The 26302-nt window shown below is 39.7% G+C and overlaps 1 protein-coding gene across 1 annotated transcript; it reads left to right on the top strand.

Annotated features, from left to right (window-relative positions):
- On the top strand, positions 1-26013 carry akap1b (A kinase (PRKA) anchor protein 1b). Its single transcript, XM_084558934.1, has 11 exons — positions 1-135; positions 10514-12108; positions 14583-14707; positions 15574-15700; positions 15846-15973; positions 16162-16339; positions 17044-17194; positions 18808-18875; positions 19031-19104; positions 19191-19256; positions 23609-26013. The coding sequence occupies exons 2-11, from the start codon at positions 10539-10541 to the stop codon at positions 23669-23671; spliced, it is 2550 nt and encodes an 849-aa protein (XP_084415060.1). The 5' UTR covers positions 1-135; positions 10514-10538; the 3' UTR covers positions 23672-26013.
- The last annotated feature ends 289 nt before the right edge of the window (positions 26014-26302 follow it).

Genomic DNA, 26302 nt, shown 5'->3' with positions numbered 1-26302 from the left:
ATTTTTTTTTTTTTTGAGTGGTGTTAGTCGGTCAACACGTGGAGAGGAGAGCCTGACATTCGCAACGACACATTTCAAAAATACTCGCTATCAACATTGGTCTCATCGTGGCTGCAACCAGGATCTTAAAATACTGTAAGTAACGCAAAATGTTCAGGGAGGAATGAGCGCATTTATCAGCTAAGGGAGGGCATTGCTAGCCTTTAGCCGTCTCTATCATTTACATACTGCGCGACTTCGTTCAAATACACTCACATGTCTCCAGCACTCCCACATTGATTATAGAAATCACTCTGTGACCTTTCCACGGATCTTTGCAGGCTGTTTGCCTTTTAATGTGCCACCGACTGAGAGCAGTGATCCAATGTCATTGAACAATTAGCCTCCACACATTGCCACAACTTACCAGAGCAGTCCGGCTGGCTTCCGTACCTGTTGTATAACTACAATTACTCGAACTGCCTTTCTCCCGCGGCATGCGCACATCCCAACAAAAGAATAATGTGTCTTAAATATTAATTAATGCCTATTGGCAGTCAACAGATGATTACAGTGGGCTATCATTTCACCAGGCCGGCTAACAAGCTAGCGTGAAGGTCTGGGGCCCGTCCCCAGGACAGACCTTGTATTTGGCTTAAAATGTCCTTTAACCTTGTGTCAGTCAAATCCTTCTTGGCGCTTTTTAATGTGTTCAAGATTGTGTGGTGCATTGCATTCATGTTGTGGCCCAGCGCGATGATCTGTTAGTGAAAAGTAACTTATGTACATGTTAACACGAAGCTTTAATGGTGTGGCCAACCTATGGCCATGGTCTAAAATAATGCCGCAGGGATAATGTGGGTTTAGCTACCATGTAATTCTATTTGATGATGATTTCCGAAGACCTAACAGCATGTTAACCAGTGTGGTGTGCTAGCTTGCTAGCTAGCTAGCTAGCTAGGTAGCACACCACACTTCATGCTCTGTATCCTGCACTATGGCCACCCTCCAGCCACGCTGTGTTAACAGACGTGTTGGCGTTAGGTCACAGCCACCGCTGCCATCGGGTTTCACGTCTGACGAAGTCACGACGAGCTCTTGTTTTATAGTTTTCAGTTAGCGTTTCAAACCACACTGACTCCGCCTTGTGCATTTTTTGTGCGGAATACAACTTCACGTGTAAATTAATTGTGCCGGTTGAGAAGTTCGCGATTTCAGATTGACATGGCAACACACAAAACGTGTCTATGCTCATCGTCTGCCTGCTAACCCGTCCTGTTTTCCCCACTATGTTTGTACCATGTTGAGTAAAGCATAGGCTACAGTCTGTGTTGAAGCAATGGTGAGGCTCGTTGTGTGAATTAAAATTAACCATGTGTTATTTTGCTGTACATTACACACTTATCCCTGTTTCACAGGAAGTGCGTATTAAAATCCAGAAGTTAGTTCCCTGTGCTCGTCTGTGTGTTAATTTTTTTTAGCTAGTATTGAGCTACATTTGGCACGAGACAACAATGGGATTATTTTGGAGACACACAATCCCACTGTATTAGCTCAGCTATGTGAAATGGATTGGCATTAGCAAAGTTGTCACTGAGAGTTGAATTATGACATCATGTACAGTAAACAATGTGGTGGCCCGATGTGTAACTTATTGTCGTGTCATTAGATTGTACACACCAATAATCCAATTTTTCTTTGGGTGATGGTTCAGTGGTTCAATTCAAATCGAAGGATTAGTCTGTTGTTGTAGCTAACTAGATAAATTAACGCTTGCTAGCAGTGTAGCGTCTGGATGTTTTGTCCCATGTTCTGGCATGTATTAGAAATTAATGCTAAATGGCTATAAAAGTATGTCACTATAACATGTCCCTTTAGTACACCTGGATCATGTGTTGAATCGTACACCTTACGTTGACTGTGCTCAGCACGTTGTAAGGTTTGTGACATGTAAATAGAGCGTGACCCCTCCCACATGAACTACGAAGGTCACAGTCTGAATTCTCAAGGTCAGAAAGTTCAAGAAAAACACAAATGAACACCAATGTGACTTGAAGGGACATCTTTCAATTTCGATTTTGACTGTTTGTAACTTCTATTATTATCTTAATACCAAGGAAATTGTGGTGCAGGTTATCCAAGCTGTTTTAGGTTAGATGTCCAAGTGTGGAAAGTTCAGATATTAATAAAATGTCAAATTGCATTTTGCAGTGACCATAATATGTTAAAGTTTGACTTAATGGAGTGATTTCTAACATTACTAGGCTGTATTCACTAGCCTGGAAGCCAGTCTGAGGAAAGTTGATCTGAGGCTAATCTGTTGAGAACTGACTATAATCCAGCAACAGTAGTGCATAGATTCAAAGTTGCCCATGACCTGCCATGGCATATATTGATTGCGTACCGCTTGCCATCAGTTTGTCGTCCATACCCCACACCCAAAATCCCAATTCCAAGTTGGTGTGAGACTATCCAGTTTTTTTTCTCTGTATCCCATTGTAGCGTTTACTACACTTTTTAAACATCTCGTCAGGACACCACCTCCTTTTTGTCGAAGGGAGAACACGATTTAAATCAATTTATCAGTCTCAATTAAATAATTTAAAAATCTGAAGACGTGAATCCTTTCCCACAATTTGTACCATTCATTTTTCTGCCGTAAAATGACGTCACAAAGAACTTCTTAAGTGTGAATAAATATTTATTTAATGAAGTGACAGCTATGAATAATTAAGGGACTAGTAGAATATATGCATATACAGTGGGGAAAATCAGTATTTGATACACTGCCAATTTTGCAAGTTTCCCCCCATATAAAGAATGGAGAATTTGTAATTTTCATCATAGGTACACTTCAACTGTGAGAGACAGAATCTAAAACAAAACTCTAGAAAATCACATTGTATGATTTTTAAATAATTAATTTGCATTATACTGCATGAAATAAGTATTTGATAGACTAGAAAAACAGAACTTAATATTTGATACAGAAACCAATTACAGAGATCAAACGTTACCTATAGTTCTTGACCATTTTGGCCCTCTCCTCCATACAGATCTCCTCCAGATCTTTCAGGTTTTGAGGCTGTGGCTGGGCAACACGGAGTTTCAGCTCCCTAAAATGATTTTCTATTGGGTTCAAGTCTTGAGACTTACTAGGCCACTCCAGGACCTTGAAATGCTTCTTATGGAGCCACTCCTTAGTTGCCATGGCTGTGTGTTTTGGGTCATTGTCATGCTGGAAGACCCAGCCACGACCCATCTTCAATGCTCTTACTGAGGGAAGGAGGTTGTTGCCCAAAATCTCACAATACATGGCCCCATCCATCCTCTCCTGAATACGGTGCACTCGTCCTGTCCCCTTTGCAGAAAAGTACCCCCAAAGCATTATGTTTCCAACCCCATGCTTCACAGTTGGGATGGTGTTCATGGGATTGTACTCATCCTTCTTCTTCCTCCAAACACGGCGAGTGGAGTTTATACCAAAAAGTTGACTTTTGGTCTCATCTGACCACATGACCTTCACCCATGCGTCCTCTGGATATATCCAGATGGTCATTGGTAAACTTCAGACGGGCCTGGACATGTGCTGGCTTGAGCAGGGGGACCTTGCGTGTGCTGCAGGATTTTACTAATGGTAATGGTAACCATTGAGACTGTGGTCCCATCTCTCTTCAGGTCATAGACCAGGTCCTCCCGTGTAGTTCTGGGCTGATCCCTCACCTTTCTTATGATCATTGACACGCCACGAGGCGAGATCTTGCATGGAGCCCCAGTCCGAGGGAGACTGACAGTCATCTTGAATCCCTTCCATTTTCTAATGCGCCAACAGTTGTTACCTTCTCACCAAGCTGCTTGCCTATTGTCCTGTAGCCTATCCTAGCCTTGTGCAGGTCAACAATGTTGTCCCTGGTGGCCTCAGACAGCTCTTTGGTCTTGGCCATGGTGGAGAGGTTGGAGTCTGATTGATGGTGTGTGTGGACAGGTGTATTTTATACAAATAACGAGTTCAAACTGGTGCAATTAATACAGGTAATGATTGGAGGATAGGAGGGCTTCTTAAAGACAAACTAACAGGTCTGTGAGAGCCAGAATTCTTGCTGGTTGGTAGGTGATCAAATACTTATTTCATGCAATAAAATACAAATTAATTATTTAAAAATCATAAATGATGGCGATGGTGAGAGATGGAGTTGTTTTATAGTTTAAACAAACGGGAATGGATTTGATATCTAATCTAATCAATATTCTCTAAAAGAGGTTAGTAGGGAGTTTCAAAACAGTGACACTAACTGTTTATCTTGAGCGGTAGGAACGATTGAGCCTACTTTTCCGTAGAGTCTTCTCGGCACAGTGATGGCGAAGCGTTGGCATGCTCCTGTGTGACGAGGTGGTGACGAAACGGTGCAGCTGATGCAGACCACTCTTGGACCGGTAGATGGGATTTGTTACTTGGTCTGCAACTCCAACACCCAGCTTCGCTTAAGAGCGTTGTAGGTGTTCAGTTGAAGTCAGTAGATGACACTTTGCAATGTCTTTGTGTCAGCCTCTTGGTTTCTTGATTCGTGGAAGAGATTGGTTCTTGCTTTGATATCCTAGCTGACTACGCTGGCTAACTTATAAACTAGGTTGGCTTTCTTAATTAGTACTTTGGTTCGTAGAGTAGTAAAACGAATAAAGCTAGAAAAATATTTGAGCCACTACAAAATTGTGCGTCCGGAAAAAGGTTAGACGTGAAACAAACCGAGCTTGGAAACTGCCGTGGAACAATATTAGTTACCAAGTATAAACGTGACTAAATATGGAAAAAGAGAGTACGGAAAGAAGAGCGTACGGAAAGGGAAAGTTAAAAGTAAAAGTCAAAAGTAAAAAGTAAAAGAAAGTAAAAGTGCGGAGAAGAGCGCGTTCCTCTGGTTTTATTTGTTAATTATTCAGGGTGTGTTTTGCATCGGGTTTCCAAATTCTTCATGCAGAAAGAGAAGGGAACGCCTACGGGCCTGATCTTATTGCCTGATTTAATTTAATCATTCCATCACTATCTGAATGACAAAATCAAAATAGCTCAAAAGCATCAGTGAATTAATAACATCAGGTTCTACAGGAAATTTTGCTAATGAAGAAACGGTTGGAGTTTCTAAAATAACAATTTCCCTAGTTATAGCTACTACTCATATAAGGACATATAAACACTTTAATTTTAACAGTAGTGTAAAACACAGAAAAATGTTTTTAAGAATTGCCGCTTGATGTTGATCCATCCTTACTGTGACAAATTACGTGAATTTGGGCTAGCTTTATCGTACAAGGCTCAAAATCGTCTCATTGTGATCCCAAGCACTTCCTGAAAAACAATATATAACTTACCAGCTTGTTACAATTTCGATAGTCATATTATCAAACTTAGGTTCTTTTTACAGAGGAATGCATATCAGAGTCTTGCTCTGGGAGAGAAAGTTATTTACGGCTTGTTGTCTGTTTTCACTCCCCTGGTCACTCTGGGAGAGGGGAGGAAGAAAGTGTCTGGCATGTTTGCATGTGTGTGTCTCTGAAAAGGAAGAATTAATGAATCAGACTTAAAACATAATGAATATAACATTAAGGCTTCTAGATTTTGTTCATATGAAGCCAAAGAGGTAACTCCCTTCTTCTTTGTAGTTCCTGATATCGTGTTGATGTTCTTTGATTCAGGACTAATTAGATCGGAAACAAGAGTGTGAAATTCCACAGAAGTGTAAATCTGTCTTTTTGGCTTTGTTGACGTCCTCAGCATTCAGAGAGGCCCCTTAAGGGCCCCTTAGCGTGGGTCTGTCCAGCATCTGGACACGGCACTTTTATGGCTAAGGTGTAAAGGTTTGTCCATTAGAAGGGTTCTTCCGCAGAGCAATCTCTTAAATTTACTATCCAGAGAGGGGGAGAGATAGCGAGGACGACCCATAATGAATCCAAATGCTGAGTTACCAGACTCCTTGTCTGTACGAATTGAGTTTCGCTATGCCAGGCTATGCATTTGCATGACGAGCATCAAAAGTAGGCAAATGGCCAACTACACCATCAACTAGTGCCATTGAATTATTGCTCCAGGCTTGTTGACGCTGGCAGTGATGCTGTCATTCACATGGTGAAACAAGGGCGTATGATTGGTTGACATGTCATTACATCAGTTTTTGAAAAATGTTGAAGCCAGCTCAACTTTGATATATACCTTGTCACGCCCGTCACCTGATGGGATGCCTTCCTCTAAGTGTATAAGGACACCTGTTTTCTGCTGTCAAAATAAGTATCCAAAAATGACTCGTATGACTATTAGGACAGAGTTTTGGAGGGAGTTTCCAATTGTCTTGAGAGGGGTGATATAGCATGCCGATAATCTGTTGAATAGGTAAATATTGTCTTTTAATGATTTAAATGCGTGATTCATTTTTTTGTCTCTGGGTGGAATAAATACATTCTTTCTACAAATGAAATACACCATATTATTAGTCTGGAAAGACTTGTAAACTGCTTGGCAGATGCATAATTCAAGTAGTTAATGGAGTGCTGTCATGGGTCTGTTTAATTGGCCTACCGTTATGCTAGATTTTCATGTTAAGTTTGTTACAACCTTCAGAGCACAAGTGTAAGTGCTCACAATGGCATAACCTACAACATAGGTTCTGTGTAGATACATCACACAAACATACATCAAGCTTTAGTTGTAATATCAACAGCCATTAGCTGTGTTTCCACATGTACTGTGATGTGGGTGAAATACATCATTTTCGATGAGGTATTTGTATACCTGTTTATAGATCCAATCAAATCAGCTGGGGATATAGGGTCGCTTCGAAGCTCCTGTTGTACTACAGAACTTAATTGGAGAGTCAGTTTCTAATCATAGATCACAGTGACAATCGGCTCTCAAAGGACAATGTAACAAACACAGATGGAGGCACAATTATAGGACTATATGGTAAATATCAAAGGAATAGGTATAATAGAAGACAGTTCCTGATTTGGTATGTATATAACCAACCACATTCCTCGGTTTTGGATGTATGTATGTTTTCATTATACAGCAGAATTTAAAAATATATGTATTAAACAGTACATTCAGCAAGATTTCCAAAATACAAACAAATCATAGACTAGAAGTGTTCTGTGTCATCGTGAAGATTGAAATCACCTCTTTGAAAGTAGGTCTTCTACATGTGCTGATTGTTCACAGCCAGACTGTCCTTCCTGCTTGGTTTTTACTGCCCGAAATCCCACCAGTCACAATAAATGCAGCATTCAGTTGACTATACTTCAGTTAGAGTAATCAGTAAGTGTAAATGAATTTGCCTCCATCGAGAGAACACTGCCAAAATCACACGACTTGAAAACCCATGACTATGTGGTCAAATCCCTGAAAAATAGGTGTTTCAAAGTCAGTTCTTAAAGAACAGATCTCAGAGAGTGCAAAAGTAAAGTAGTGTGTGTAGTGTAGTAGTGTAGTGTGTGTGTGTGTGTGTATTCACACACACACACACACACATATATATACACACACACACACACACACACACACACACACACACATATATATATACGCACGCACACGCACACACATACATGCTGGGCAAAAGTTTTAGAACACCACACTTTTTCCATTTTTTTTTTCTGAAAATTATTAGGTTTAGTGTCTCATTACACTCTGGAATAAATTTGAAAAAAGAACATAGAACAAATAATCAATTTGAGTTGAAAAAGAAATCATGGAATCAATTTATAGACCAAAATGTATTCTAAACTACTGACTCATCAAAGTAGCCACCTTTGGCAGATATAACACTTGTGGCATTCTTTCTACAATAGAAATCAAATATTCTTCAGAAAGTTCTTCCCAAGTCTGTTGCAGAAGTTCCCAGAAATGTGTGGCACTTGTAGGTTGCTTGGCTTTCACTCTTCTGTCCAGTTCATCCCAAACCAGCTCGATGGGGTTTAAGTCTGGAGACTGTGCTGGCCACTCCATGTTTTCAAGCTTACCATCTTGTTCTTTTTTTCCTGAGGTAGTTCTGGCATAGCTTGGACTTGTGTTTTGGGTCATTATCTTGCTGTAGGATGAACCTCTGACCAACTAGGCTCATACCAGAGGGTATTGCATGGCGCTGCAGAATGCTGTGGTAGCCGTTTTGGTTAAGGGTGCCTCTCACTCTGTACAAGTCACCGACCCTGGATCCAGCAAAACAGCCCCAGACCATCACACTTCCTCCTCCATGTTTGACAGTTGATGTCACACACTGTGGAACCATCCTCTCGCCTACTCGACGGCGTACAAAGATCCTGCGTGATGAACCGAAGATTATAAATTTTGATTCATCAGTCCATAATACCTTCTTCCAGTCTTCAGTAGTCCAATGGCGGTGTTTCATGGCCCAGGCGAGCCTCTTTGTCTTATTCTGACATCTTAGCAACGGCTTTCTTGCTGCAACTCGTCCTGTCAAACCTGCAGTTCGAAGTCTTCTCTTCACAGTTGAAACTGAGACTTGCTTACTACGACCACTATTAAGCTGTGCTTGAAGCTGTTGTCCTGTGAGCCGCCTATCACACAAGCTGTTAACTCTCAGAAACTTGTCCTCTGATCCAGTTGTGGCTTTGGGTCTGCCAGACCTCTTCCTGTCAGAGTTTCCCCCAGTTTCTGAGTGCCTTTTGATGGTGAAGAAAACTGTACTCACCGACACCTTGACTTTCTTTGCAATTTCCCTGTAGGAAAGACCTACATTTTAAGTGTTATGATGGTCTGTCTCTCTTCCATTGTTAATTGCCTTTTTTTCACACCATTTTTGTAGCAACACACTACTTTCTGCAGTACAATACTGTTCACCTGATGCTCATGAGGGTCTGGTACCACAGTGTGTTCCAACACTGTTTTTATGCAGACAGAGGGGGTTGTAAGTAATCAAGAAAAGTTGGAACACCTGTTGGAATTGGTAGCATCAGCTTTCAAGGCTGATTCAACCTTCATTGCTGCAGAACAGCTTTAAATTGTTAACACACTTTATGTTCCCTGAAAGAGTCCTTTTTGTGTAATTCTGAAATGTACATTATTTTTCAATTTTGGGTAACCAAACCTTTCCTTTTTTTTTTTTTAACCTCTGGCTGTTCAGTACTTACCTTTGTACCATTTCAAGCTATTCATTGGACTTGCACGACTTGAATTACAAGAAATAACTTGTCAGTGACCGAAAATATTCGGTAACAGGACGCCTGGTAACAGCATACTTTGGACTGATGAAACTGAGGGTACTTAACCTGTACCCAGCGCCGTCGTATGGGGGGAAAGGTGGTGACAATTCTAAGGGCCCACAGCCCATCATGGCCCACACACAGCCCCCAGTAGCCTCTACGACTAAATTATTATGCATAGGCTTAACTAATATATATTCATAGTAATGAATCTGAACTAAAATAAAGCCACAAAGTCATGCAATATTGACGCAATCACTGACATAAGTTCTGCGATGTTTGGAACGCAAATTGCGATGAGAGACGAGAGCCAGTTAATAAGGTCACTCGCCACCAAGTGGTCAGGGGTGTGAATTGCAATCTGTCAAAATGACGGATGGCCTTCAGATTTTTTCCGCCACATTCAAAAAAAACTAAAACAAAAAACAGTCAATGACGGAAAATATTCGGCTAACGCGACCCCTGCATTATACGTGTGGAAATGCTCTTACTTTGACTATTAAACATAGCCCTGAGTTCTATTATTTGTCTTGATTTCACCAAACGTTTAAGTGATTAGCGATCACAATCAATCAGGATTTTTTTCCGACTGCATTTCTTCCTCGAAGATGATGGTTTCCCACTATCCTTCCACTTTTTAATGCGTTGAACAGTTCTTAACCCAATTTGAGTAGTTTCTACAATCTCCTTAGATGTTTTCTTTGCTTGATTCCTGCTGCATGCATGATTTGACCCTTCTTTTCCACGACCATAGGATGCGTCTTTCAACACAATACTTTCAGAAATGACAAGCTACTCATTGCATCAGTTGGGGTTAAATAACTTGTTGCCAGCTGAAAGATAATCTGGAATGCAGTATTATCCAATGGGAGGCTCATACTGATTTGTTTAGGGAAATCCAGGTGGTGACTTTTTTTTTGGCCAGCCAGTCTATACGGACCAGTTTGTAAAATTTTATGGCATGTCTTGTACTGCTTTGTGTTTTTGAACTTCTACTGGGGGGAATCAATAATATGCCTTGTCTTGAAATAATTTTTTATGACTTTTGTGTCCCGCACGATCTGCAATTTCCCTAACCATAGCCATTATGGAGTCAGCAAGCTGTCTTACAAATGTACACATGGAAATCATTCCAGAGGATTTGGTTGATATGGAACAAATTTTATACTTGCATCGTCTTGTAAGGGCTCACACTGTATGTATAGTACACTATAAAGTGTAAGGTTAAGATTATTCACCAAATCATCTTGCAGACATCAACCATATCCAAGCCAATTTTTCCATGAAATCTTCCTCAACTGATAAAATTCTGTGTTTTTGCAACTTTCAGGTGTGGCTGCTAGTGTCCTGAGGAAATGCCGTTGAGGTTTCGCTCTTTCGTGCCCTACACACTGCCTGGAGTCCTCGCATTGATTGGCTGGTGGTGGTACATCTCACGAAAGAAAGAGCAGCTCATCAGCCACGATAGCCCAGAGGGACCTCAAACCACTATAGACCTTAGAACATCTCCAGGAGAGGTTAGCAATGGTTTGGTGGAGAAAGGCACAAATGACACAGAAAGCCACACACACTTGGCTCCAAAGGTCAGTAATCGGAGAACACAACATGAAAAAATTCCCCAAGTCAACGTCAAGGACATGGAAGCAGTATCTTCTCTGGAACAGAGTTCTGAAGAATCTGTCCCTCACCAGGGCAGAGTAAGACGAGAGGAAGTTCATAAAAGTTCATACTCAACTCTACCGTTATCTGATAAAGAAGACAACGTTCAGATATTGACAAACCATGAAGCTCCAGAAAACAGTTCACTTCCTGCCCTGGTAATGGCACATGAAAGACACCTAGTCAAAGATCCAGCATCTGCTCCAGAATCCACGGTAGAGGAAGTCAGCTTATCCGGCGAGTCTACCAAAATCACCAGCTCTTCCACCACATCAGCAAATCATTCTGATGCAGAGAGGCCAGAGCCAGAGGGTGAGGTTGCAAAGAACCACAGCACCATAAATATGCAACATGAGATTGCTGTTTGTGCAGTCATGCCAGGCACAGTGCAGAGGGTCATCCCAGCAGAGGTGTCTTCTTTGGAGATAGCGCAGGATTTACACCAACATATTTTAACCACCTCACCTACCACCCTGGCCCTGATAAAAGTACAAAACTCCACCACTGTATCAATGACACCAGAGGATATCCAGGTACAAAGTATCACTAGAGAAGAGCACGATCTGGAGCTTCTTGCATCTGGACTCATAACTGATGTCATCTCAGCAGCTACTAAGGAGGTACTTGGTGACCCCAGCTCCAAGGTCACAGACAGCCAGGTCATCTGCAGTAGCAACACACCACTTGCTAGTGGCAGGCTATGCTTGCCACAGGAGCCAAACACTGAAACCCAGGAGCACTACCATCCCCTAACAAGCCCCTCTCAGGTTGCCTGTCAGTGCAGAGAAGTAACGGAGAAAGAGGAGCAAGGATTGCCTAATGGATGTTCCTCAGGTTCAATATGGGATCCTGTTGAGGCCAGTCAAATAGTTAATCAGACAAACGGTGCACAGAAAGGCATCTGGCCAACACCATCTTACCAAGTGTCACAAAGTACTCCTGTGCTAAAGATGAAAAAGAAATGTGATGACGCAGCTATGTTGGCCGAGGACTCTGCTTGCAGCATGTTGTACTATGAGGATGACACCAGTGGTGAGGACCTCCAGAGCAGCCTTTTTGACAACCAGATTGATGTGATTCAAGTTACAGACTTGTCAGCAAAAGGAACCACGCATTCTCAGTCAGTTGAGACCATCACAGAGGCAACTTTGGCAGTAACTGAAGAAAATATAGTGAATGATGTGTGTGAGATAAAGATACTCAGTGGAATGGGCCTGAGGAACGGCGCTCATGTGACATGTGAGGTGGAGACAGACCAGTCTGGAGGTGAGATATCAATATGTTGATTCTTGAAATGAGTGTAAGTGTTTCAGGACAAATCTAGATGTGATCTTTTAAGGCCAATGCTAAGATGAATGTTTGAAAGATTCAAAATCAGATAATCATATTAAGTCTTTTTAAATTGATGGATTCTTAAATGTGTTGAAAATAAATTCAGACCTATATTTTTGACTTAATTTTTTAACCTAACTTTGGTCCAAACCTTGCATCTGACAAATGTGAAATAAAAGACTGCCAGGTTTTATAAAATCTGTCAATTTGTTATTTCAGATAGAATTTAATCATCTCTAATTCCAGGTATTTCATTACATGTTGGTGCAGTTTTTTATTTCCAGTTATATGAGAGCTGCCGAATCATACTGGGTTCTGTTCAGAATTATTACATTACATCGGTTGTGTAGCTTGTTGTTTTATGTTGTTCTTAAGTCTTCTTCACTAATGGAAGGTTCAGATTATCAAAAACAAAGATGTATATACACTTCCCTTGAATTGAAGTCTTGATTCATTTCTGATTGATCTCAGCGTTTCCAACTAGATTTCGTGGGGGTGGGCATGGGGTCTTAATAAAAGTCCTTAATTATGATGCTATCCCAACTATTTACCAACACGCTTTAAAACATTTTAAATCTCCATGTTTCAAAAAGTGGCGGTAATATAAATTTTTATTAGTGAACATCACAAATACCTTCAGATGCTTCGTGAGTTGTCCGCGCTGATTTCTCCATCATTACAGAGCAGTTGAGCGACCGCTGTGTGTAGAGGGCTTTGGGGAGGAGAGGGAGGGATGCTTTCAGCAATAGGGGAAACAACGCAAGCACAACGTTGTTTAAAATATGCAAAAATGTTTTCAATTCGTTATGAGACCACGGCGGAGTAAATAAGACCCTGGCAGGCGCCATTGGGTTAACTTTGTGTTGAATCTGTTGTCATACAGGTAGAACCTGCGTGAATTTCGATTATTAGTCTCTATCCCTTCTATCCCTCTGATGCTCTTATTTGATGGACCATATATGTATCTCTTTTTTCTGCATATCTTAATCATGTCTAGAGCATCTCTGACGAGAGAAGGCTCAACCCAGCTTGCAGAAATATTCTCTTTGCGAGTGGTTCAGAAGTAAAAGATGATGCATATTAATGATCTCTACTCTCTAAATTAAATTATTTTTGTTTACTGTCCAGTTGTGTACAATGGGAAATAATTTGGCCGTTTCTTGTGTTGGATCCTTCTAATACAAGGGTTATCACAATGTTTGAAGAACTGGAAGGATATGTATTTTTTTTTTTTAATTAAATTACTAGTTCCTCATGGTTCTTTAAATACTTCATTCAGTACCACCAACTTGATTTACCACCCACAAAAACAATTGTAAGAATACATAGAGTGCACTCAGGCAAAGACTGCACTGAAGTAACAACAACCACTGGACGCTGCATTGAAAAGAAAAATATTCCAGAAAGGGTTAGGGACTTTATAGCTTTGGATGACCAGCCCATTTCTAGAGTAGAGAACACAGGTTTTGGCTGTTTATTGAAGCTCCAAGTGATTGGACAATCGCACAGTGTACACCTGATCTAGAAGAATACAAGTAAAAAAAAAAAAAAATTTAAAAAAAAATTATGAATCTCCAGTAGGAAAATTTGTTTAAGATCCGATCAAGACTCGGATCAGCTGATACTCAACATTAAAACAATTTGTGTCGGTGTGAAGAGACTTGATCCAAATCCACTCCTCTGAATATCTGCAAGGAGAGTATGGGCTCAGGTTGTTTATCTATGAAATCAATGCAATGAATTACAATTAAATATTTGAATCTATTAGGGCTGAATGATATATCAAGTTTTTTTGTTTGTTTTTAATTTTTTTCTGCATGCAGTGACAACAGAGAGAAACGCAGATGAAAATGGGCAATCCGATCGCAAGTGGCCAGTGTGTTCACATCTGTACTTTAAGCTAGTCATTTGTGATTGGATTCCTCAGGACGATGACGATAAATCAATGTCGCGGTGTTAGCTTTCATTTCCAATTATGGACACTCCTGCTGTCAGGCATCCTGAAAATAAGAATGTATCCCCCAAAAATGGTTTAATTCTAAATTACTAGTATGGCAGTGCTGCTTTCCAGTGCACTTGCATGTTGCAGTGAGTGGAGAAATTGTTTACATGAATAAAACCGGAGTCGTATTGGTAGAATTGTCTTTTAAGCATTTATCTGTAATAACAAAATGGTTGGTATGACTGATTATTTAAGTGAGCATTATAGTCATATGCTCTGTTTGGTGTATGTAATGTGAGGATCTTGTAACAATGTGCCGTGTGAATGTTAGAATAGAATGTGATTTATTCCCTTTATCATCCTGATGGCTGAAGTAATGATTTCTGTTAAAACATACTAGGCAGCTGTACAGTGTGGCAACAAACTGTAGCTTTTATGAGTAAAGATTCTGTGATGGTGTGTCCAGGTTCTGATGTGAACAGTATGGACTCAGTGGACAGCGGCTGTACTATGGGTGCTGGGGAAAGCCAGAGCAACCACACTGCCTCCTTGAGCTCTGAGCTGATCATCTGGGAGATTGAGGTACCAAAGGTAAGTCATGACAACTCACGTGAGTATAACGAAACATATTTGCCGTGGGGTTGAAAATGATTTGTAATTTCAGAGCAGATGGTATTCATCAATGATACTACTTAGGATACTCCAGTGAAGTTAACTGTTGGGTGGTTGCAGGCCCAGCTCCAAAGCATTAAGATAAAGATTATCTTGTTGACTTCACTGTCCCATTTGCTGCTTTTTATACAGGGAAATGCTGAAGATGAGCTTATGGAACTGTATAATTTTCTCTATGTACTATGGTTGAACATGATATGGATCTGAAGATCATGATTATAGGCTATTTGTGAAACGTTGCTTTTTAGGCATAAAATCAAAAATGCACATTGCTATGCACATTGAGCCATAGATGATACATTGATCATTAATGAGTAAGAGCTAACACAAGTATTATGAAATTCAAAAAGGGTCTCTGAAGTAGATTGTTTTATTCTCAATGGAATGTTATTCCAAAGCTATGGAGCTCTGGGAGCGAATGTGTTGCCACTCTCTGCTTGGGAGAACAACAGCTGATCTTGAATTAGGAAGCTACCCCCAGTCTGAGCCTTTCATCTGAATGAAGTGATCTTTAAACATGACATCAGATGCCCAATTAGACAAGTTGATATGTTCCTTTCATGACTTGCATCTCTGTTGCATGCTGCAACTGTTGCAATGGTCAAGACTCAAGGTACTTGGTAGTGGAACAACATCCATGCTTTTAAGCATTAAACATGATTCATCTATAGTTTGTTGTGTGATTATTTTTCTGTGTAGAGAAGTCTGGATTGTAGGTTTGGTTCACATGCTTATTAAGTGTTTAAATCATTTTATCGTCCCTTCTGCCTGTGTTCCCGTACCAGCACCTTGTAGGACGACTGATCGGGAAGCAGGGCAGATATGTGAGTTTCCTTAAGCAGAACTCTGGTGCAAAGATATACATCTCTACCCTGCCTTATACACAGGAGTTCCAGATCTGTCACATAGAGGGTGAGTCTAGAGCAGTGTGTCCTAACATCCCCTAATGTTCTTTGAAGGGGTGGGAGAGGGGACTCATTTCAAAGACACATTAAGTTCAACTTTTCATAATCGTGTTGATTTGAACCAGGTAGAACTTTGAATTCTGTCTTGCTAGGTACGCAGCAGCAGGTTGACAAAACCCTGTCACTGATTGGGAAGAAGTTTAAAGACCTGGACTTGACCAACCTATATGCACCTCCTCCACCCCCACTCACCTTGCCATCACTTCCCATGACTTCCTGGGTAAGGATGGGTTCTGTTGTCTTGAAATCTAGAATATAGTTTGTGCAGTATTTTACAGAAAAAAAGGAAGTTGAACACGACATGCAAATACTTAAAGATGACTGTTAGTAAGTGTATGTGTGGCATGGGGCCATGAAATTCATTTACTTTATGACTAAGCCTTCATCGCATGTCATTTGTCTTCCTAGCTCCTGCTCCCCAGTGGAGTGACGGTTGAAGTGATTGTGGTGAACATTGTGTCAGCTGGTCACATCTTTGTCCAGCAGCACACCCACCCCACCTACCACGCACTGCGAAGCCTTGACCAGCAGATGTTCCTGTGCTACTCCCAGTCAGGCACGCCTGCCCTGCCATCACCTGCTGAAGGTAACTGTGGTAGCACAGCAAACGCTATTAAATACATGCAGTTTCACTCCTTCTTTCTCTAGTAAATCTTTGACTCCATAGGCAGCCAGAACTCCCTCAGTAGATTTATGAAGCTTTTGTTGCAGAGAAGAATTTGAGAAAAGTGTATACCCATAATATTTTTTAAATAACTGAAAATGTGAGCATAGGTTATTATTATTTATTTTATTTAAATCAATAAAATGTTGAGTTGGATAGCTGTTTCATATCTGTGTACACAAGGCAGTTGCTTTGTTTCAGACCAACTTAACACATAAAATCATTCTTGTCACTTTGATGTTGTTAGCCTCAGTCAAATTTTAACGTTTTCAAAAAAAAAACTGAAAAAAACCCACAATTTTTAGCAAGCACATTTGTATTTTTTATTGATATTTTAACATTGGCCAAAAAATGACTTGATGATATATCAAACCAAATGTTTTGTCAGTGGTTCTGTGAAGCGGATCTATAGCGAAACATTTTGCCATAATAGGTGGGGATCAATGACAGTAGACTACTGACAAAAAGGAAAACTCACAACATGGTTAAAGAAACATTAGGATCAAAATAAAGGAAGAACTTTAGTTTTTTAAATGTAATACTTCCATTTTAGTCAACAGTTTTCCCCTTGTTTTTTAACACAGCTACCTGCAGATTTAATAATCTTTCTGTCCTTTGTCTTCCAGTTGGTGTGATCTGTGCAGCTCCAGCAGTGGATGGAGCCTGGTGGAGGGCTCAGGTCATCACATTTTATAAAGAAACAAATGAAGTGGAAATTCGATACGTTGATTATGGAGGCTATGACAGAGTTAAGATTGACTCACTACGGCAAATAAGGTAAGAGTCTGAGGCCTCATTGTTTTAAAACTGTATAATTAAAAAAAAAATAATAATAATAATTAAATTTGCGCGCCAGTACTTCTAAACAAAGCACTTCCTGATCAACCAGTCAGTCAAAAGCAGCTTAAACCGTTGTGTAATGTATTTATATCTTCGGTGAACTATGAGGTTATTAAGTCTATTAAAAAGACATTGCAATTCCACAGTAAACCATCAGAAACATTTTTGAAAATATGACTCTTAATATTTATAATAATATTAATAATTATTATCTTATTTCGAGCCTGGAGTAATAGCATGTTAATGCTCATAATGCAGAGCTTTTTTTTCTTCTGCAGCAGTAATAACTGTTTTAAACAAAAAACTAAATAAAGGTTCAGTGTAAATGATGTTTGTAAATAAAACTAAACATGTTGTACTGTACTGTGTGATTCATGCTTAGGAATTATACTTGAGCTACAGTCAGGTCCATAAATATTGGGACATCGACACAATTCTAATCTTTTTGGCTCTATACACCACCACAATGGATTTGAAATGAAACGAACAAGATGTGCTTTAACTGCAGACTTTCAGCTTTAATTTGAGGGTATTTACATCCAAATCAGGTGAGCGGTGTAGGAATTACAACAGTTTGTATATGTGCCTCCCACTTTTTAAGGGACCAAAAGTAATGGGACAAATTAACAATCATAAATCAAACTTTCACTTTTTAATACTTGGTTGCAAATCCTTTGCAGTGTGGTGATGCCCTGCCAGGCCTTTACTGCAACTGTCTTCAGTTCCTGCTTGTTCTTGGGGCATTTTCCCTTCAGTTTTGTCTTCAGCAAGTGAAATGCATGCTCAATCGGATTCAGGTCAGGTGATTGACTTGGCCATTGCATAGCATTCCACTTCTTTGCCTTAAAAACTCTTTGGTTGCTTTCGCAGTATGCTTCGGGTCATTGTCCATCTGCACTGTGAAGTTCCGTCCAATGAGTTCTGAAGCATTTGGCTGAATATGAGCAGATAATATTGCCCGAAACACTTCAGAATTCATCCTGCTGCTTTTGTCAGCAGTCACATCATCAATAAATACAAGGGAACCAGTTCCATTGGCAGCCATACATGCCCACGCCATGACACTACCATCACCATGCTTCACTGATGAGGTGGTATGCTTTGGATCATGAGCAGTTCCCTTCCTTCTCCATACATACTGGATCTCATATTGAGAGTTGACAGCAACAGATTCCAAATGCAAATAGCACACTTGAAATGAACTCTAGACCTTTTATCTGCTCCTTTTAAATGGGATAATGAGGGAATAACACACACCTGGCCATGGAACAGCTGAGCAGCCAATTGTCCCATTACTTTTGGTCCCTTAAAAAGTGGGAGGCACATATATAAACTGTTGTAATTCCTACACCATTCACCTGATTTGGATGAAAATACCCTTAAATTAAACCTGAAAGTCTACAGTTAAAGCACATCTTGTTCGTTTCATTTCAAATCCATTGTGGTGGTGTATAGAGCCAAAAAGATTAGAATTGTCGATGTCCCAATATTTATGGACCTGACTGTATATTTCTGTCCGTTGTCTGTAACAAATTGCGTCTTTTCTCCAGGTCTGATTTTGTAACACTACCATTTCAAGGTGCTGAAGTATTGCTTGATAACATCGTCCCACTTCCAGGTACAACATTGTTTTTGTTAAGACATAATTTGAAGGTTTTTCTTTGACCTTTCTTTAACCTTAAAGTGTCTGCCTGTCAACCACTTTGCAGAATAAAATTAGATTCAAATTTAGCTAGACTCCATACTCAGTGTGTTGTAAATGTAATTCATCAGGAGAGGAAAGTTTTTCAGCTGAGGCTACATCAGCACTGGATGAGATGACCAGAGGGGTGCCGATGCTTGCGCAGGTAAGCCGACTTTCCACACTGAACCACTCAATAGCAGTAAAGTCAGGCATCACTAACTGGCCATTTGTCTTTGCCTTTCTGTAAAGGTTTCAAATTATGATAACAACACAGGCCTCCCGCTGGTGCGCTTATGGAACATGGTTGGAGATGAGGTATGATGCTTGGATACATCTGGTTAGCAAATAACTTCGACAGTACACTCATAATGATCACACATACATCAGTGCCGCTTAATGTATTTCCACCATTCAGAATCTTTGACATTTCGGCATTAAAATTACTCAAAACTTAAGCGATTAAGTCCTGAAAGTGACCACAATCATTAGGGATGCACCGAAATAAAAATTCTTGGCTCTAGTAGACGGCAGCGCTCAATGTCGCGTCTATCTATATATGTCTATGGTACCATATATGCGCACCTGGCTGAGCCACTTCCTCTGGAAAATCCTCAGATGGATTTTTTATTTTTTTTTTAATCTGTTCCTGAGCATATGCTCTTTGTTATTTATGTTGTGGATTGTGTGTAACTTTATTACAATTTAATTCAAATTACTGGCATTCTAATTCTATAACCGCTGTGTTATGATGACGGGGTTGTGTTAGCTCCACGGTCATTTAAAGTTGCTGCAATTTTTGTTTAACGTGGCTGAAAATAGAAAAGGGGGTGTGCAGCCAAAAAAGTTTGGGAACCAAGGGATTTTCCTTTTCTGTGCCGCTTTCCTCTCATATACAGCATAGCGATGTTTGGATTTCAGATAATTAAACCTGATGTGGAGAAATTCTTTGCAGATGCACCCCCTCTTGAAATGTCAGCATTACACATTTTGCAAATTGCTATCCGTGGGTCTTTCTCAGATATACTAATACACGTCCACACCGCAGACATGTTGGCCCTTCCAGGCAAGCCCGTGCTGGTCACAGTTTTTGTTCGCATCATTACAACATCCTGTTTCGGCAGTGTTCTTTCGGTGATAAAAGTCTTTTTCAGTGGCTGAATATTCGGTGCATCCCTTACAATCATTACTCAGTCGTTTGTCACAGTTTTTGATGGTTTGTCTGATCTTCACAACACATGTTTGTGGAAGTGTATGATGGTACGGACAAAGGGGCTTTCTGAGGAGCACAGAAAGAGTTGTTGCTGCTCATCAAGCTGGAAAAGAGAGATAGTTTTGTAATATCTCTAAAGAGTTTGAAATCAACAAGTCCACATTCAGATTGTGAACAAATGGAGATTCAAGACGACTGCTAACCTCCACAAGAGTGGTCGACCAACAAATATTACTCCAAAAGCAGGACACGTAATAGTCCTTGGGTAACATTTAAGCAATTAAAGGCCTCTCTCAGATTAGCTAATATTAATGTTCATGAATCCACCTTCAGGAGAATATTGAGAAACCATGGTGTCCAATGCGGAGGAGCAAGGACAAGGTTCTGAGGGGTGCAAATGCTTTTAAGCAGCATCGTATGTGACTTTGAATTTTGTATAGTTGTGGTACACTCATTTTAGACATGGTTGTGATGGAAATATTGGGCTCTCTCCTTGACTTCTGAACTGTTCTCGGGAAGAATTGTTTTACAGCTTAAACTTTTAATAGTTAGTAATGATTGAGTGATTTATGGAAAGATGAGAAAAATTCAGTTTTTTCGTCCACTATGATTTGATGGAGTAAAGATATTTCAGCCCCAAGAATCTTTTTGGCCCAAAGTGAATCTCCTATTGGAGGAGGAGGTCAACCTTAGAATCTTTCATCATAACCCCTTGTCGCCGAGTGTCGCGAATTCGCGACGCACTGTTTCCGCTCAGGCTGCAGCCAAAATAACGCATTTAATGCTCCAATGACAGTTTGTGCAAATTCAAAAAATTCCTAGGAACCTTTTGCAAGCACTAGTTTCTCGTAGGACCAGTCGGAGTGGTAAGCAAAAACACAAATAATTAATTTCTTTATATAATTGAAAAACCAATTCAGGCGTCAAGGGGTTAAACCGTGAGCCAGATGCTTAAAATATGGACACAGCTGATCCTTTGTTGTCCTTCTGATTGCTTGATGACCCACAGTTGCAAAGAGAGTAGTTTTTATTTATATCCCCAAACTGAAAATAAATATTGAGAAATGCCACCACTGGATTTCATTTTGTTAATGATCAAACTGGCCATTCTACCCTGCTGCTGGCTGTAAAAAGATCTTTATATCTTCATACATAATGTATTTGAATATAGTTTTGTTGCTTAACTAGCAGTATGCAAGCTGTTCTGCCCTGTGACAGTGCCTTTGGCCATCACTTCCATGGACAGCAAATGAGGCGCTTGTTTGTTTGTTTTTTGTGACGCATCGGAATATGTGTCTTATGAATGTTACGTCATACATAACAATCCACAGCTTAGTAGCCTTGTTAGCTGATGTCTGTATGTACATGATATTTGATACTCCTGACTCCACAAAGGCACAGTTGGGTGTTCTAACTGGACAGTGACCATTAACATGTGTCAGAGTTGGTTGTCGAATGGATAAAACATATTAACATTAAGCTTTTGGACAAAATCGCCTTAAGGTGTTAAAACGGTGGGTCAGTTCAGGGAAAATTACAAATTTAGCTGAATTCTAGCAAGTCTGCCAAGAACCCTACACCAGAAGCCGGTTGATGGCTGCGAGAGTGATTTGGTTATCATTGTAGTAGCACAGGTTTGATTCCAGCCTGCACCCATTTTGTTAGACTGCTGCACCCATTTTATTAGACTGCTGTCTAACAAAATGAAGGCGTAAATTTCCAACAAAATAACCTCAAATGTAATGCATCACGGCATGCTTGGCTTGTGTCATGCCATAGTCAGGATATGAACAGCTCTCCTTAATGATCCCTATTTCTGTCTCGCTTATATGAGTGAATGGCACTGAACAAATAACTCAGATACTCAACTGTCATAACCAGTAGAGGGAACCTCGCATTACATCACATGGTTGTTTACTCTAGTCTTACTTTTGAAACCTGACTGCAGCAAATGCTGACACACTAGATCTTTTGAGATGGAACTCACTGCAGCTGAACGATGAAATAATCAAAGAGAGAATCATTGTTTTTGGTGCAGTACATGTTGGCATGCTGTGACAATATCCAAGTCTCATTTTCGTGAGCACAACCTATACAGACGTAACTGTTGTAAACACCGGAATTTCAATACCAAATCTGTAAACCAGGATGATTTTTTTTTTAGGAATACATGTTAAAGATCATTATGGCATAATATTTGGCAGATTTTTACATACAATGCAAGTATGTTAAAGCATTTCTACGTTTGGAAGAGTAGGTATCGATGAACTATGATGGAAGGCAAAAGTCTTAATTATGAGCCCATCATCCTGTGCCAAATTGCAGAATAAAGGACTCTGACTGAACCGGTAGACAGGTTCTCTAAACCACAAATGGAATTAAACATGCAACACTGTATAAGTACTAGCATAGATTTGGTAGGAGATGAGCTTTTTAAGTTTTCATCTAACACGGAAGTAGGTGTGGTCCATTTCATAAATGTGCAGCCTATAGTCCATGAATTCTTTATCAAGTAATAAAGCAGATTGGTCACTCTTATGAACTAGGTTGTACTTGCCATCCGCACCTTAGTGCTTTTGAGTATTACTTAGTATTTATTTTCTCTCTTATCTTCTAATCAGCAGTTTCATATGTTTTAATCTTAAATATTTTTAATATTGAATATTGTTGTCAAGGAAAATTAATGTTGATAATGATTTAATATAAAATAAAAAGTCAGAAAAGAAAAACACCCAGTGTTTCAAATGACATCTTGCTAACACAGTAGAAGGGACAGAAAATCCTCACAGGGACTGAAGATGAGATAATCCTTTAATTAGTAGGGAAATTGGCAGTGTTACAGCAGCATATGGTTAAAGAAAAAAAAATGTAAACATTAAATAAATACAAAAATGACAATTTAAATAAATTATATGTATGTGGTCTACTGGGAGCAGGCTTGGTTGTACAGCCTCACAGCAGCAGAAAGGAAGGACCTGCAGTAAAGCTCCTTCACATAGCGTGGGCGACGCAGTCAGCAGCTGAAGCCGCTGCCCAGTGCTGTTAGAGCACCATGGAGGGGATGGCACTGGTTTTCCATCAGGGAGGTCAGCTTTGCTTCTATCCTCCACAGGCTCAAGAGGGCAGCCCAGAACAGAGCCAACTTTCTTCACCAGTATCTTCAGTCTCTTTTTGTCTGCCACTGAGATTCTGCTGCTCCATCAGACCACTCTGTAGTAGATGGTTGATTTGTCATCACTGTGATAAATTTCCATCAATAGGATTCCATAGGAGAGGGTTGTGTTACAGGAATTAGACATTTTTGGGCTTCAATCAATGGGATTATTCAATGAAAACAGTTTATCATTTTATTCTCGAAGCAGCACAGACTTCATAGTGCCTTAGAAAGTGGTACATTTAGCCATGTAGTTTTTTTTATTGACGTGATTGTCATCTTAAGTTTGTCTTTGTCTTGCAGGTGATTTCAGTGAACCGTATGCTGGCAGAGAGGGGCCTGGGTGTTTGGATGGAGGGATTTTGAACTCTAATATGCTCTGCCCTCCAGCCCACTCCCACCCATTCTCCTGTGATCTGCAATCTAGGATACACGCACGCACGCACACACACACACACACACGCACACGCACACGCACACACACGCACACACACACGCACGCACGCACCAACCAATCCTGATGTGCTCTTCCTCTATTCATTTGAAATTAAATTAAAAATGTTTTGCAGACATAATCTACAAGACCTCAGCACTGCTTCAAATAACCCACTTACCCACTTGTTCTTGTTCATCAAGAAGGAAAGGAAGTCATTGTTTTTTTTTTTTTAATAAGAAAAAAAGGCTATATTGTAACTAAATAAAGGTTGAACTAATATTTGTTGTCCCCTTTCCCACCTTATGTTTTTTGGGCCTTTGCAAAGTGATGCTGCTTGGAAGGACAGATACCTCCATAGGACTATTGAGTTTCTGTAACACCTCAGTTGTGATTATGTGTAGTGCAGTCTGATTCAAAATGGACAAGGTTAGAATGTGAAGAACCGAGTAAGTCCCTGGTGGAATACTGCGCACCCACCTGGTCTACTAGCCGTCTGGCCTCAAGACATGGACTTCTCTTGGATCCCCTGCTCCCACACATAAACACACATTGACAAACGGGCAAGATGGTTGCCTTTGCTCTGCTTTTTTGCACTGTGTTACAGAGGAGCCATGAATATAAACTAGTACACAAAAATACATTTTAAGGTTTTTGTAAGTGTATCTCTGTTCTGCTGTCAAGATAAAAATAATTCTGGTCTATGGGAATTGTCTAAAAGGGTTTAGTGATGACACTATAGCAGTCTGGTGCATTTTCATACTATTCAAACATTTAAATCTGAAGGGAAGCAATGCTGGTAAATGTCTGTTTAATTTTGTCAATATTTCATGTTCAGATCTTTCAGTATAAGGTTAAGGTGCTGCTAATTAAAAATTGTCATGGGAAAAAAACACTACACAAGATTTAGTGTGCAGTGCTGCTGCTCATTAGTGCAGATCTAATGTTAAACATTTGTCAAAACTGTTAAAGTCATTGGGTTGCATTGGAAAAACATTCAGAAGGAATACAACATCTGTTTTATGCTCTTTACAGAGCTGATCTTTTTTTGTAAACCAATATGCCAGTTTATGTGTTTAAGTGCACTACAGAGTAGGTCAAGATTACAGTTGTGGTCAACAGTGGGTTTGCTTGTTATCGGTTATCCTAACAAAGTAGCCAGGTAATGCTCCCAGGATCAAATTTATTGGTTTAAGAAGAATTATTTCCAATTGTAATCATAAAAATTGGCTTGATGAAAGTATCATGTTTTAGACCACATTCAGAGCTGCATGCTCCTGAGAAGAGACCCACCGTCCTACAGTATCATGTGCAACATGTAATGCTGCTTATCAGAAAAATCCACATCTAATTGCTCTTGTCACCATAAAATGGATTTATTTTTCACACATTGATGTATACTGTTGAAATCAGGCATGTATTGGCATCATGCTCCTGGTGTTTGCACAATGTTGGCAATTTTAGATTCAGTTTAAAGGGGTTGAATGGTCTATAAGGACTAATTATATATAAGGACGTGCTAATTTTTCTTTTTTGACTTCAGTGGAAATCACTGTTTCTATAAGAATAAGGCAGCTTTATTTTGACAAATTGAAGTACAGAATCATGAGACGGGAACTGAAAGTGTTGTATCTGACGCAGCTAAGAACTAGGAAAGTTATGTAACTTGGTCAATGACACAACAAAACCCTCAATACATGACTTCAATAATATATCTCAGGAATGGTTAATTTGGTGGTTGATTAGTGAGTCAACATGATTGAGGGCAGCTGATGCAGGGGAAAAAGGGATGTTTGTGCTTGAAAACAAATTATGGAAAATTATACACTTTGACTGAATGGCCTACAAGACATGAATTATTTTTCAAAGAAGGTATCCACATGTTGATGCAATAGCCATATTTTGGCCTGGATTCATTTTCCTTTTCAGTTTTGCTCCCCAACTACTTACGTTCATCACACATTATAAATCTAAAATTTTATTCATTTATGTGTAAATAAGATATATGATTGAGCTTTCTATCCTGCAAGAGAGAATGAGGTATACAAGGAATATTTTTGTTCTTTAATGTTTGGTTTGTTTTGATTGATCCTGCTCTCTTCTTCCATTATCTCAATGTTCTTAAGTGTTTGCATAGGTAGACAACTTATTATTTGATTATTTAAATGTGTGTTAAGCTATTGTGCCCAAAAAACAATTAAAATGTACAGATCAGTTTCTGCTAGGTTCATATTAAGTTAGATTTGTTGATTGTACAGATCTATTAGGGGGAAAAAATAAAAGTTATTGAAAGTGTTTATTGTACTTTTTTCATGTATTCATTGCTGGATTCATAGATGGAAAGGCTTGGTCATATCTTGAGAAGAGGCTTGTGTTTTGTGTTCATCTCAAATTCAGTACATTCAAACACCAAGGTCCCTCTTAGTTCAGTTACAGTATCGGTGTAGAGAAAAATATTAAAGGAAGTGCACAAATTGAATTAGGACCTTTTTATTCTGAGAGGAGGAAATGGTTTTGTTCTGAAGTAGTTTAAATGACTTTTTCATATTTGTAGATAGAGAGTG

The sequence above is a fragment of the Chelon labrosus genome (assembly GCF_963514085.1).
Source record: "Chelon labrosus genome assembly, chromosome: 13".
Taxonomy (NCBI): domain Eukaryota; kingdom Metazoa; phylum Chordata; class Actinopteri; order Mugiliformes; family Mugilidae; genus Chelon; species Chelon labrosus.
Note: the sequence above shows the minus strand (reverse complement) of the source record. Positions and strands in the feature narration are given on the sequence as shown.

Bases quoted from the DNA above. Each gene is read 5' to 3' on its own strand.
- akap1b (XM_084558934.1), top strand. From the start codon at position 10,539: ATGCCGTTGAGGTTTCGCTCTTTCGTGCCCTACACACTGCCTGGAGTC. The intron at 15,701-15,845 runs GTGAGTCTAGAG...CTGTCTTGCTAG, and splicing joins CCAGATCTGTCACATAGAGG to GTACGCAGCAGCAGGTTGAC. The intron at 15,974-16,161 runs GTAAGGATGGGT...TTGTCTTCCTAG, and splicing joins CACTTCCCATGACTTCCTGG to CTCCTGCTCCCCAGTGGAGT.